The 12,593-nt window shown below is 37.7% G+C and overlaps 1 protein-coding gene across 2 annotated transcripts in view; it reads left to right on the plus strand.

Moving 5' to 3' along the window:
- Window positions 1–12,593, plus strand: part of EP300 (EP300 lysine acetyltransferase) — a 94,436-nt gene that overhangs the window by 36,100 nt on the left and 45,743 nt on the right. For both annotated transcript variants that reach the window (XM_087723213.1, XM_087723212.1), the window contains exons 6-11: window positions 1,033–1,269; window positions 1,803–1,896; window positions 5,034–5,171; window positions 9,339–9,456; window positions 10,838–11,009; window positions 11,823–11,900. In XM_087723213.1, coding sequence (XP_087579339.1) covers window positions 1,033–1,269; window positions 1,803–1,896; window positions 5,034–5,171; window positions 9,339–9,456; window positions 10,838–11,009; window positions 11,823–11,900 — 837 coding nt within the window. The remainder of the gene's footprint in view (window positions 1–1,032; window positions 1,270–1,802; window positions 1,897–5,033; window positions 5,172–9,338; window positions 9,457–10,837; window positions 11,010–11,822; window positions 11,901–12,593) is intronic.

Consider the following 12,593-nt stretch of genomic DNA (forward strand, 5'->3'; position numbering starts at 1 on the left):
TTATGTGCTGCCTCCTAGGACACTAAACACTTGTTTTTAGGTCATGTTAAGAAAGTGACATATTTAGCTTTTTCAGTGCCTGTAGGAGTGACATTTTAGTAAATCAATATTTCTTCATTGATGAAAGGTACATACCAGTGCTGAAATCTATTTTTCCCCTACCATTTCTGTGGGCGTGGTTTGGGGGCATCATGTGACTGGGTGGGCGTGGCTTTGTAGTCATGACTGGGGGGGGCAAAAGACAGAAACTCGCTTTAACAATGTTGTGCTGGAGCAGGGGGTTGGACTAGATGACCTCCAGGTCCCTTCCAGCCCTGGATTACTGTGCTCTTTCAAGGTATCCTCTGAAGCTGTGTCTAGTGCCAAGTTTGTGGTCCTCCTTCCCTCTCCTTTTTCCCTCCCTCCCTCCCTCTCCCCCTCCCCCTCTTCTTTCTCTTTCGCAGCAGCACACCCACTCACCCCCACTTTTTAAAGCATTTTTTCCCTGTCAGTTCAGGCGAACTGGCAGGGAAAAAATGCTTGAAAAAACAGGAAAAAAGCTTCTGACAATCGCGTGGGTCACAGCTGAGCCACATGATCCTCGGAAGCTTTCTTTTTACTACCGGTTCACAGAATCAAGGACAATTGTCCCTGCCAGTTTCGTCTAACCGGGAGGATTTCACCCCTGGTTCATACCATACTTTCCCCATAGTTGTGCTTTTATTTTTTTCCTTGCCTCTCCTCTACATAACTCTTGATCAAGCTGAATAATTGGCAAAAATGACCAAGATATATTGAGTATGTATTAATAATCTTAAAATAGTAAGAATGCAAGATATTTATAAAATGAGCACAACATTATTTTATGAAAAAGTACGGTAATTCTGATGAATTTAACACTTAGACATTAATGTTGAATAGACTCCCATTTTTCCTTCAAAAATTAATTTCAAATTTTTATTTAAAATTTATAGATTTAAAAATATGGATTAATGTCAATCCAGTTAGTTTTTTTTAATCACTTCTCCATCTTTGTGTTTTCATTGCTTCTAGCATTATTAGGTAGTGCTGCAGTAGGAATTGGAAATTCTGGTTCTGTGGGAGTTGGGCAGCAGACAACACCCAACTTAAACACTACTAACCAGATTGACCCCAGCTCTATTGAAAGGGCTTATGCAGCTCTGGGGCTGACATATCAAGGGAATCAGATGCCAACGCAGACACAGGCTCAAGTGAAAAGTCAGCAGCAAGGACAGTCACCACAGGGGCTTCGCCCCATGAATCCCACAAGTAAGTTCACAGAAGACAAAATATATGTCTCCTATCCAATAAATATTTTGCCATTTATATATAACAGTCTTTGTCTTATTGATGAGCCTTTCTCTCTGAAGTGCCAAAAGACATTTAAATTATTAGAAAATTATTACAAAAATTAAATTTTTTAATAAAAAAAATGATACCTTTTTCATAATCTTAAAATATTTATTGGTACAATATTTATTGGTACATATTCCTACAGAGGTGGGGGGAGATACATCTTGGAAGTATGGCTGTAATTTTTATTTGATGTGCCTGTGGTCTCAGCAATTTACTAGGTCTTCCTTAAGAATCCTACCGTATTTTCTTATGAAGGAGAATAATGATAATTATTTCATGCAAATGTTACAAACTATGAATATGTTTAAGTTATAAAAATCAGGGATGGAGTGGATTCTTACATTGTACAGGTATAATACAAACTAATAAACATTAAGGCTTTGCTTTTTGTAAAACAACATAATAAATATTTAATTAGAATATTTTGTTTTGTTTTTCCTAAATAGGTGCTAATCCTATGGGAGTGAATGGAGGAGTTGGAGTTCAAGCCCAGAATCTGCTACCAGATGCAATGTTGCATTCAGCTGTAAATTCTCAAAAGTAAGATTATTTTCATTTAACATATAACCTTATAAAATTAGCAAAAATGAGCGGTTGCTATAGTTGAAAGATTTTCAGGTAAGTTAGCACCAATAAGAACATTTACAGATTGATTCCAGCATCCTAAGCTGGGCCTGGAAATGCATTGATTAGTGCTGGCCATCCAATACTTATTAAATTACCCTAACCATTTCAAAATCACTAAGACTGGGAACAGCATTTTGTACCAGCTGCATTTCCATTACTACATTACACTACATTATCCTGTGAGGTAGTAATTCAGACTGGATATTACTATTACTGAGATTGGAGGGTCCCCCCCCCTTTTTATTTTCTGGTAAAGCTACAGCTGGTATACATTCTAAATTGGTTAAAAATTCTCCTAAATATAGCATGATGTCTCTTGGACGATGCTAAGTAAAGGAAAACATCCAAGTAATGCATTTGAAATGCAGTCTTATATAAAACCAGTTAAAATCCTCATTCAAGGCAGTTCCTTAGGTTTTTTACAATAGCTCTATTTTGTCAGGTTAGATTTGCATGTTATCCTCAAAGAAAGGAGGGGACAGGAGTATAATCTTGTAAACACAAAAATATTGAAATTTATTTGATTTTGAATGTTCTCGTGTGGAAGTTATAACATCTATAAATTGTAGAAAATTTCATTTTGAAAAAAGAATAGCAGGATTCCATGTTTCCTTTCTCAGTAAAAAAATAATTATATTGGGCATTGAAAAAAGTTTGACCATAGTCATTAAAAAAATCAGAGTATTGGATGTAAAAGTAGATATGATTGAGCTGAATGAAGTAGATATCTCCACTGGAAGTTAATATAAAGTATGAATAAATACTTACAATTATTTTTCTGCATTTTCTACTAATATACTTAGTAATTCATTGCATTTTAGGACAGGTGGAAATCAAATGTATTTCATTTTACTCTTCATCAGGCAGTCCTCGATATACAAGCACAATTTAGTTCAAAATTTCCATTGTTGCAAAGCAGTTGTTTCCCCCCATTTTATGACATTTCTTGCTACAGTTGTTAATTGAATACTGCATTTAAGTCAGTGACACAATTGTAAAGTGAATCTGGCTTTCTCATTGATTTTTATCGTCAGAAGATCACAAAAGATGATCACATAATCCCAGGATACTGCAACCATTATAAATATGAGTCAGCCTAGAGGCTGAAATTTGATTACGTGACCAGTGGTGGGATTCAATTTTTTTTCCTACCAGGTTCTGTGGTGGTTTGGTGGTGGTGGGTGTCATGTGACTGGGTGGGCGTGGTTAACTCAACATCGCCCACACCTACTCAGTCACATGACCCCACCAAACCATGGCCACAGGTCATGTAGGTAGGGGGAGAAATTAATTTCTACCTATTTTCTGCCCAGGCCTGGCCTAATCTGTGAAAGGGCTCCTCCTGCATGTTGCCCGCTCTCCCTTCGCCAGTCCCGTTTCTGCTCCTTCCGAGGCACCAGCCCTAGTCTTGCTTCCTCCCCCACGACAGCCTCTTTGTTTGGGCTTACCTTCCTCCCAGCAGCCGCCTCTTTGCCAGCTGTTTCTTGGCAGCGGCAGCTGGCTGGAGGCCACTGAAAACTACCGGAGGTCTCAAATGCACCAAAAAAGCCACTGCCATCACCGCCCTGTTCTTTGCACCAGCCACACATTCTCATCCCATTGTCTGCTGCACCAGAGGGATTTGACCAGGCAAGTACAAGCAGAGCGGCGCAGCAGGCAATACACACGCAGCCGGTGCAAAGAACAGGGCGGCGACAGTAGTGGCTTTTTCAGTGTGTTCGAGACCTCCAGTAGTTTTCGGTGGCCTCCAGCCAGCAGCTGCTGCCGCCAGGAAGCGGGTGGAAAAGAGGCAGTGACTGGGAGGCTTCTCACAGTCACACTGAAAAAGAAAGCTTGCCTTCCGGAATCTGGACCAATTGCCACAGGAGGAAGGTAAGCCCAAAGAAAGAGGCGGTGGAGGAAGCAGGGCTAGGGCCAGGCCTCTAAAGGAGCGGAAACCAGGACTGGTGAAGGGAGAGTGGACGGCATGCAGGAGGAGGCCCCAGGAAGGCCAGAGCCAGGGAATGGCACATTCCCCAACCTGGCCAAGGTGAGTGGCAAGCAGGTAGAGGCTCCGGAGCTTCAGGGAATAGCACATCTGTGGGTCCTGGCCCCCGGCACCTGACCCAAGACGAAGGATGAGTAGCTGGCATGCTTACCTTTCGTGAGCTGAGCAGAGTGGGCAAGATGCGGAGGCGACTGACGCGATTAGCTAAGCCAAATGGCGATGGCAACATATATAGGGGTGGGATGAGCATCGGGCAGGGCGAGTGAGGGTGGGGTGACTGAGCGGCAACTGGGTGAGCGGGGACTGGTTCAGCTAGAAGTCACTACCGATACCAAATTTCCCCTACCTGTTCACCCGAATCGATGCAAACCGGCTGAATACCAACTCTGCACATGACCATGGGGTTGCTACAACAGGCATCAGTGTGGAAATTGGTCATAATTTTTTTTTCAGTGCCGTTGTAACTTCAAACAATTACTAAACAAAAGGTTATAAGTCGAGGTCTACCTGTATATTGAGGTGATTGAACATGAGTTTATATTTCTTTATAATTGGTTTAAATTAAGAGAATATAAATTATGAATAAAAAAACCATTTTAAACATAATTGATCAAGTATTGTAGTTGGAAATGAATGTTTTCTGAAGAAACACGTATTCAGAAGTAAAGCATTGACAGCCAAAGACTGAGTGAATATGATGACTTTTTTAATTCCAATATCAAATCCATAACATAATTCTTAAATGCTTCCTTATTTCCCCAAGTAAAACTTTCAGAGGTATATAAGAATATTATGAGTTCTATTTCTAATTTTTGTTTGATTTTAATCTTGATAATTTTGACAAGAGATATTGAAGCTCATATTTATGAAATAAAAATCATTTTGGGGAAAATACAAAGGTTTATATGCCTAAGATGGCATATAACACACCTGATCACACCAGAGCAGGAAACCTCATAAATATAAGAGAGCTACATCAATAGAATAAACTATCTTGTCTTCTGTATAGGGTATCACTAAACTTTGTTTTATGGTGCCCCATAAGTTTCCACTTTGTTTTCAGTCCTATGTTGAATGAAAATGCAAATGTTGCTGGTCTGGGGAATATGCCAACTGCAACACATCCTTCTGGTATTGGAATTCGAAAACCATGGCATGAAGATATTACTCAGGATCTCAGAAACCACCTTGTGCATAAACTGTATGTACTGATAAAATGTTCAGACTTCTAAACAAACCTTATAAATAATACAATTGATATAATGAGAATGGTAAACATAATGTAACAAACTATAAATCTAATGCTTTTTCATAACGTGTGATGGTAATTATTGATTTCTTTTTTACTGTTGAACCTATCTTTGTAGCATGTGGAAGTAGATATAGGGCAAGAATCTAAAGTTAAGGCTGTACATTTCTAATGAAAAGAGAAATTGATATTATGTCCAAATAGTGTAAGAAATACTCATAATTTGCTGCTTAAGTGGATCCTATCATGAGGCAATAAATTCTGTGATAAGGAGGCAATCAGTGCCAGAAAGTGCGACCCATATCTGGAAATCCATTTCTTCTATGTTGCCTTGAAGTAATTTTACTTTATGAGCATTAAAAATTAGTTTCATTGAGTTGCCATACATTGACCCTTCAGTAAGATATCTACATTATTTCCAGGACTAATATATTGGTGCACAGCAACATTGTATAGTTGAAAAATTGTATCATTTTATATGCATGCACACTCATCATTTCAATATAAGCAGTATTATGCAAAGCAAAGAAAAAAAGTTAAATAAATAAATGGCAGAAGATAGAGGAGGAACTTCAAAACCATTTTAATATAAAACCATTCACTATACCGCCCCATGATTTTCTTTCCTTTCATGCTAGTCTTGTTTCAACTATAGCAATACACCATACATTGACTTTTGTTCTTTAAATTTTTCACCTCTCTCTTTTTGAGACGTTATCAACTTCAAGTAACTACATTTTTTTTATTTTCCCTTTCCTATTAACTAATTTTGTCTTCCTACATGGCCAATCCATTTCAGCATATTGTTTTTGTATAACTTTCTTTTGTATTCAGTCCATTTTATTTTCAAATGTATTGTGCTTTTTTCTCTCAGATTTGTACAGTCTTACTTTGCATTAAACCATGTCACACTTCCCAAATTTTTCTCATTTTCATTTCCCTTTCAATCATAATTTTACCCAACACAAACCCACACTTTATAATAAATCTCACTGTAGATTTTGCATTCATTGTTGTATCTTCCCTTTGTATAAAGGAACTAATAATACCTTTATTCCAATTGCCATAGATAGATATAGTCTTTGCACACATACTAAAAAGGTTATATAGCCAATCTGTCACAACCCTAAAAATTCCTACTTTCATATATACCAACAGTAGAATCAGATGATCATAAAGAAAATATATACAGTATCTAGTTGTTGAGAGCTGACATGAACTAGATGGCACCTGATCAATCAGTCTAAATTAAACCAATTTCTACCCGCTTTATGTCATATATTTTAACTTTTCCATTCATAATTTATTAAACTATGTATTCATCAAGGTCTTAGATAAGTAACATGCCAAGTTGGGAGTTGTAACCCTGGAAAAAGTGGATAGAGTCCTCAGTTCTGCTAAGTTGGCTCCCTGTCTATTTGATCGTTATAACTTCTGGCTCATGAAGATTGCTTTGAGGGGATATAAAATTGCACCCATGGAGTAGTATCTGTTTTGTTGAAGGAGTGGGTAGTTTTGGCCATCATTGGAGTCAGTGGTTCTGGACAATTTTTGTCCAGGTTCCATGATATCCCCCAACCATGTTTTATGAGCTGCATTGGTTAACAGCAGGAGTCTGGATGCAAGGCACCTGTTATTACCTCTAAAGTCATTTATGGTATAGGGCCTGGTTATCTGAAGGGCCATCTGTCCTTCATAATTTATGCTATTCTGTACGATCAGGCAGAGTCGGCACACTTCAAGTGTCATCCATTGAACAGTGTTATCTGACGGGACCTAGGAAGCATGCCTTTATATATAACCTATGCCTGCCATCTGGAACAGCTCCTTATCGATTATCCATAGGCACTCTTAAAACTTGACACTCCCCTCTAGGAGTATTGTTGTGTTATATGGCTCTTTTTTAAAACTTGGGGCGGATGTTCTTTGTTTTATGGATGTCTGATCTTTAGTTTGTATTTTCTAAATTATTTTAATATTGTATGTGGCCCACAATGGCAGTAGAATTAAATGGCCTTAAAATTATAAAATTCCCTCTATTCCTTTTAATTAGACTATTTTAATTTCAATATATTATGTCCTTTCCTTTTCTCCAAATCTATCATACACCATGGTTGTCAACTTTCGGGGTCATGGATACATGGCCTAAATATTAAGTGTCTATTGACTAAAATTAAATACATTGATAAAAAGCTATTATAACTTCAGTAATAATTATCAATGTGTTTATTATTTTATTATTCAGAATGTCTACAAATAGTTAACAATACATTGCAATATTTGCGTTTATTCTGCCTGAAGAAAATTATCTTAATTTTCCTTTGCAGAAGAACAGCATCTTCTTTTTATAAGGGAACTAAAAATAAACCAAGTAGATTTTTTTAATGAGACACCCATTGGTCCCCAGGATTTAGGATTCTATAGGGCCTATTTGATCTATATGGATGTGTGTCAAATAGCAGCTACTTACAATGTATGAGTATATCAGTGGCAAGAAAAAGGTGCCTCATCACTAGGGAAACTGGCAAGAAAGAAAAGTTTAATATAGTTCCATTGGATTGGAGTTACCCAAGAAAGGAACTTGAGTTTTCTTTTCTATATTAGTTGGGAATGATCTTAAGTTACAGGAATATAGATTTCATGTTAGTGTTAGGACATTTAAAACAGTTAAGGGAAGTAGAGGGTTTACTTTCTAGAGGTACTTTCTAGTAGAGGCTGGAAATCCCTTTGTTGATAGTGCTTCAATTTGGATCCCTGCATTAACCACAGTTATAGACTTGGTGGTGGAAAACCATCAACAAAAAAAAAGCATACACAGACATAGCTAGGAACAACTTATAAAGCAAGCTGGTTAAAGATATGGTTGCTGTAATGATTAAAAGAAAGGTACTTTGTCCGTACTTCTGCACGTTGTCAGTCATATTTTTCAAACAGTTTTCATAGCTCTAATTGCTAAAAATCCTTTGGGCCCAGACTTCAACAACTATGATCTACTGACTCTTGTGGTAAACCGCTGAAAGAGTCAGCTATAATTTTCTATCATAGCTACAGTATGAAAGCTACAAAGTAATTCCAGAAACCCAAGTAATCCAGTGCTTTCTGTTGAACTGATAGGGCTGAAAAAGGTTGCATTGACTGTGCAGCAGTCAACACGATCTTTTGTGCCTGGCTGTATTCTGTGTTGTATTGAATTACAATTCCTGTTACTTCCAGGTAGCATGGGCAATGAAAGCTTTGGTCTGGCACAATTTGGAGGGGTCCTGAATCAAGGAAGGCTGTTCTGTTAGATATCCTTTATTTCCATATTACAAGAAGCTGTGCTGCTGTGATTTGGCAAGACTATTTGTATTAAACTTAAATAAGGCTGGGTGTACAAGCTTTCAGTAAGTTTTTTTAATTGTTTGGGTGTCAACATAACTGCAGAGTTCCTATATGCTTCTCACCCATAGCAGCATTGATAAGAATATCACAAGAAAGATAAAATACTTGTGGGCTAAATAAATCCCTACTCGCTCCTATTTTGATATGGCTAAATTTTAAAAAATTACTTGAATTGCTTCTCTCCCTTCTTGGCACTAATATTTTAGTCCATAATGGTAACATTTTCTGGATTTCTAAATATACTGGGAAGTGCGAGATCGAATTTGGGTCAGTCACCTGGACCAGAGATTTACTCTTCCCAACTCATGCTAGAACCCATCTTCAGGGAACTTCTCTCTACTGGAATACGTGCTTTGGGCTGTTCTGTGAGTTGTGTTTATTTGGTGCCTTCCTATTGGTGGCTGTTGTTTTCTTGTGCTGCCAAGTCCTCAGCTTCTAATCCAATAGAGAGAAGCTCCCTGAAGATGGGCTCCAGCATGAGTCCAAAAGCTCAAAAGAGTAAATCTCTGGTCCTGGTGACTGCAAATTCAGCTTTGCATCATTATCCTGGGACACGTATATTTGTCTTCATACTGGGAAGTGTTGAGGATTGTTTCGATTTATCAGCCAACCATTCCTAAAGGAAATATGAAGTGGAGCATGGTGGTATTATATAATACAAAGTTCAAAAAATTTTGTTTGCTTGCTTATGAAACAATAGCTTAATAGATTTAATATTTTCCCCTTATATTCCTCTAGAGTACAAGCCATATTTCCAACTCCTGACCCCGCAGCACTGAAAGATAGACGTATGGCAAATCTTGTCTCCTATGCTCGGAAAGTTGAAGGGGACATGTATGAATCTGCAAATAGCAGGGTATGCTATTTTCTGGAGTCCTATTTCTCTCACACATTTTTAAACAGCTGATCCTTATATTTTTCTATGTATATACTGCTAAATGTGTATTCTTTTCTACCATTGTGAGATGTCCGTAGACCAAAGAATATAAACTACTTCAGTGATGCCAGTGAATCATTGTGTGTATATAGTTGGATTACAAAGTCAATTACAGTCATTTAAACTCATTTGTTGTCTTTAAGGAACAAAATTCAGACCAAAGCAATGAGGGTGAATGTAATTTTGGTGCTCTAACATAATTGGATAGTTCCTAACAGTAAGGAGCAGTCTGCTACTCACTCTTGTGGTAAGATATTGCATTAGATGCAGTGTTGCAGATTTGCTTTAGAATGAAGATTAAAATCAAATGAATTTTATTTATAATATGTTTTATACGGCCTTGAGGTTACATGTAATATCAAACCTCATATTACACTCCTGATGGCACTACATCCAGTTTGTAATGCAGACTTCTGATGGCAGTACAGAGAAACTGTTCTGACCTAGGCTTCCTGATGCAGTAAAAAGCATGCGCTTAGTCCCAAAACCCCTCTTTTTATTTCAAAGGCTGTGAATTATGTTCATTCACAGCCCATAATGAGTCCCAAATAGTTGAAAAGAGTCCTACAGTAGGCTGCCAAAGTCTTTTGGGAGAAGTCTCCACCTTTATCTTCCTTGAAAGACTTAATTGGCAATTAGCTTGGCAAGGCCACGCAGAACAAAGAATCAAAACGGAGCTTCAGAAGGTAAATTGACCACCATGAACCAAGTTACTTCCTACAAAGGCTCATGTGCCTTTGCTCCTACTTTATGTCCTATGGGAGGGGCCAATCACCTCCAAGCCTTACTCCCGAGTCGTCCCTTCTGTCTTAACTGTTCTTGCCTACTGGCAACTCTGTGCATGTGCGCACTGGGAACAGGGAGCCTGTTCGCCTGCCTCGCTGATGTCCGACTCTGGAAGGCAGCACAAGGCCCTAGCCCCCTCTCTGCCTCCTATGTAGGGCCCTCGTCCGAGCCTTCCCCAGATCTCAGGACTGGCCCATGTTCCTCCCCAACCTCCTTGCTATCCAACTCCGCTACCAGCTTCGCAGACCATCAGCAGACCACAACAGAAACCTGATTATCTTGGCGCTTACCATAGTCTAACTTCTAAGTATTCTTAGCTCCCACCTACCTATCCAACCAATCCACATCACTACATTCTTTAGCTTTCTATGTGCAGAACCTGAATTACAGTGATAGCTCTTTCACTAGTGTTGAATAAACATCAGATTCTAAGGAGTAAAATCCATAGCGTACATCTGGAAGTTTAAAATGAGCAAATACGTATCATTAATCTTACATATATTTCCCATTACAGGCAGAGTACTATCACTTATTAGCAGAGAAAATTTATAAAATCCAGAAGGAATTGGAGGAAAAGAGAAGAACCAGATTGCAGAGGCAAAATATGATACCAAATACCCCAGTCATGCCACCAGCTCCTATGAATCAAGGACCCATGGGGCAGCCACAGCCTGGAATGACAGCAAGTAAGTGTTTACATTAACCTGTGTAATTAATACTTGAAAAATTTAATCCTTAGCCAGCGAAGAATCAAAATTACAATTGTGTTATCTTAGAAATGGACTCATCAGCTTATTCAGAGTTTATAAATGTCATAGTTATTCTAACAAAATGGATATAGTGGTGCCATGGTAGGAGAGGCAAGTAAGAAGATATTTTATAGTAAATGTCTAAAGAAATTCCCAAATTCCCCATCTTCTTAAGCTTAGTTTTTTTCTGTTTTTTGAAGAAGATGGGCAAGCTTGAGTATTATGTTGCAGTATTCAAAAGTATTTTTGTAAATAAAAATAAAGCTTGAGGCTGACAGTTTTAATTTATAATATGCCATCATGTATATTATTAGGAGGAAACTGACAGTAGATAAGATACCACTTAAAACAGAGCACTTACAGATAGTTTAATGTAAAAATTTTCCAGTCTACAAAATTCACTAAATATGCTGACATAATTAATTTTTCCCATCAGCCAGGTTCATTTGCTTTGTTACCAAGGCTAGCAAGTAATGCTCTGTTGACAATTTCCATATAGAACAAGTTGGCAAAAATGATTGGTCGATTTCCTACCAATAGGAAAAAACCTGCCAACTTCTTTCCATAACATGGGCTAGCACTTGGGGGTGGGGACAGATTTTGAAGATGTTTATATTTAGTAATCTATCAGAATTTGATTTGTGGGACAGATGGTGATACTTGGAGGGATATGTGAATGAATCCTGATAAAGCGCCTAGGATTTGTGAAAAAATATTAATTTAATTTTTGGGATTTTGTCTACATTACAGATGGTCCTCTTCCTGACCCAAACATGATTCGTTCCAATGTGCCAAACCAAATGGTAAATCGCATGCAGACACCACCAGGTGAGACTTTAGAAACCTCTCATAAGACATTTATCATTAGATTCAGGAAATTTTGGATTTAGATTGTGTACTCATTCTGCCGTAACAATTTCTTACTACTATGACTGGCTTTCCACATTCCATATTTTAGTTCTAGAATATATCTGCTCTTGTTTTGCCATTTTATACTTTTTCTCAATAGATAGAAGTCATGTATCTTTATCATATTATTGCTTTTTCTTATGTGACACAATCCACTGGCATTACACTTTCAGTATAACCAAGCAGAGCAAGTTTTCCTTCAATTGAATGCTTTCTGTTCTAGGCAGAGTAGTTTATCTCAAAGGGGCATATACCATAAATCTTTTTCTTTTTATCAAGCAATTGTCAACATTTTTTTGCAAATTTTTAATTTTTAAACCATCTTTTTCTGTTTGTTGGATTTTCAGGTCTTGCTAATGCAAACAATAGATATGGCTTTATCTAGGTCAATATTAGTAATTACATATAGGCTCTTGCTTGGTTTTTTTATCTTTGTATTTTTATATTAGCCTCTAGCTTTGTTACAAAATACCTATACTAAATGGCTTCTCAAATAACACAATAAAGCCTTAGCTTCAGTTTAACTTAAAGCTTCATACATGTAGCACTTTAAAAATCATTGCTTTTACATCGTTTCCTTCAAATGTTGTCAGGTCAAAGCTTTCTCTAAAT

The sequence above is a fragment of the Thamnophis sirtalis genome, unplaced genomic scaffold, assembly GCF_051295495.1.
Source record: "Thamnophis sirtalis isolate CommonGarterSnake01/CBP01778 unplaced genomic scaffold, rThaSir2_p1.2 scaffold_9, whole genome shotgun sequence".
Lineage (NCBI taxonomy): Eukaryota > Metazoa > Chordata > Lepidosauria > Squamata > Natricidae > Thamnophis > Thamnophis sirtalis.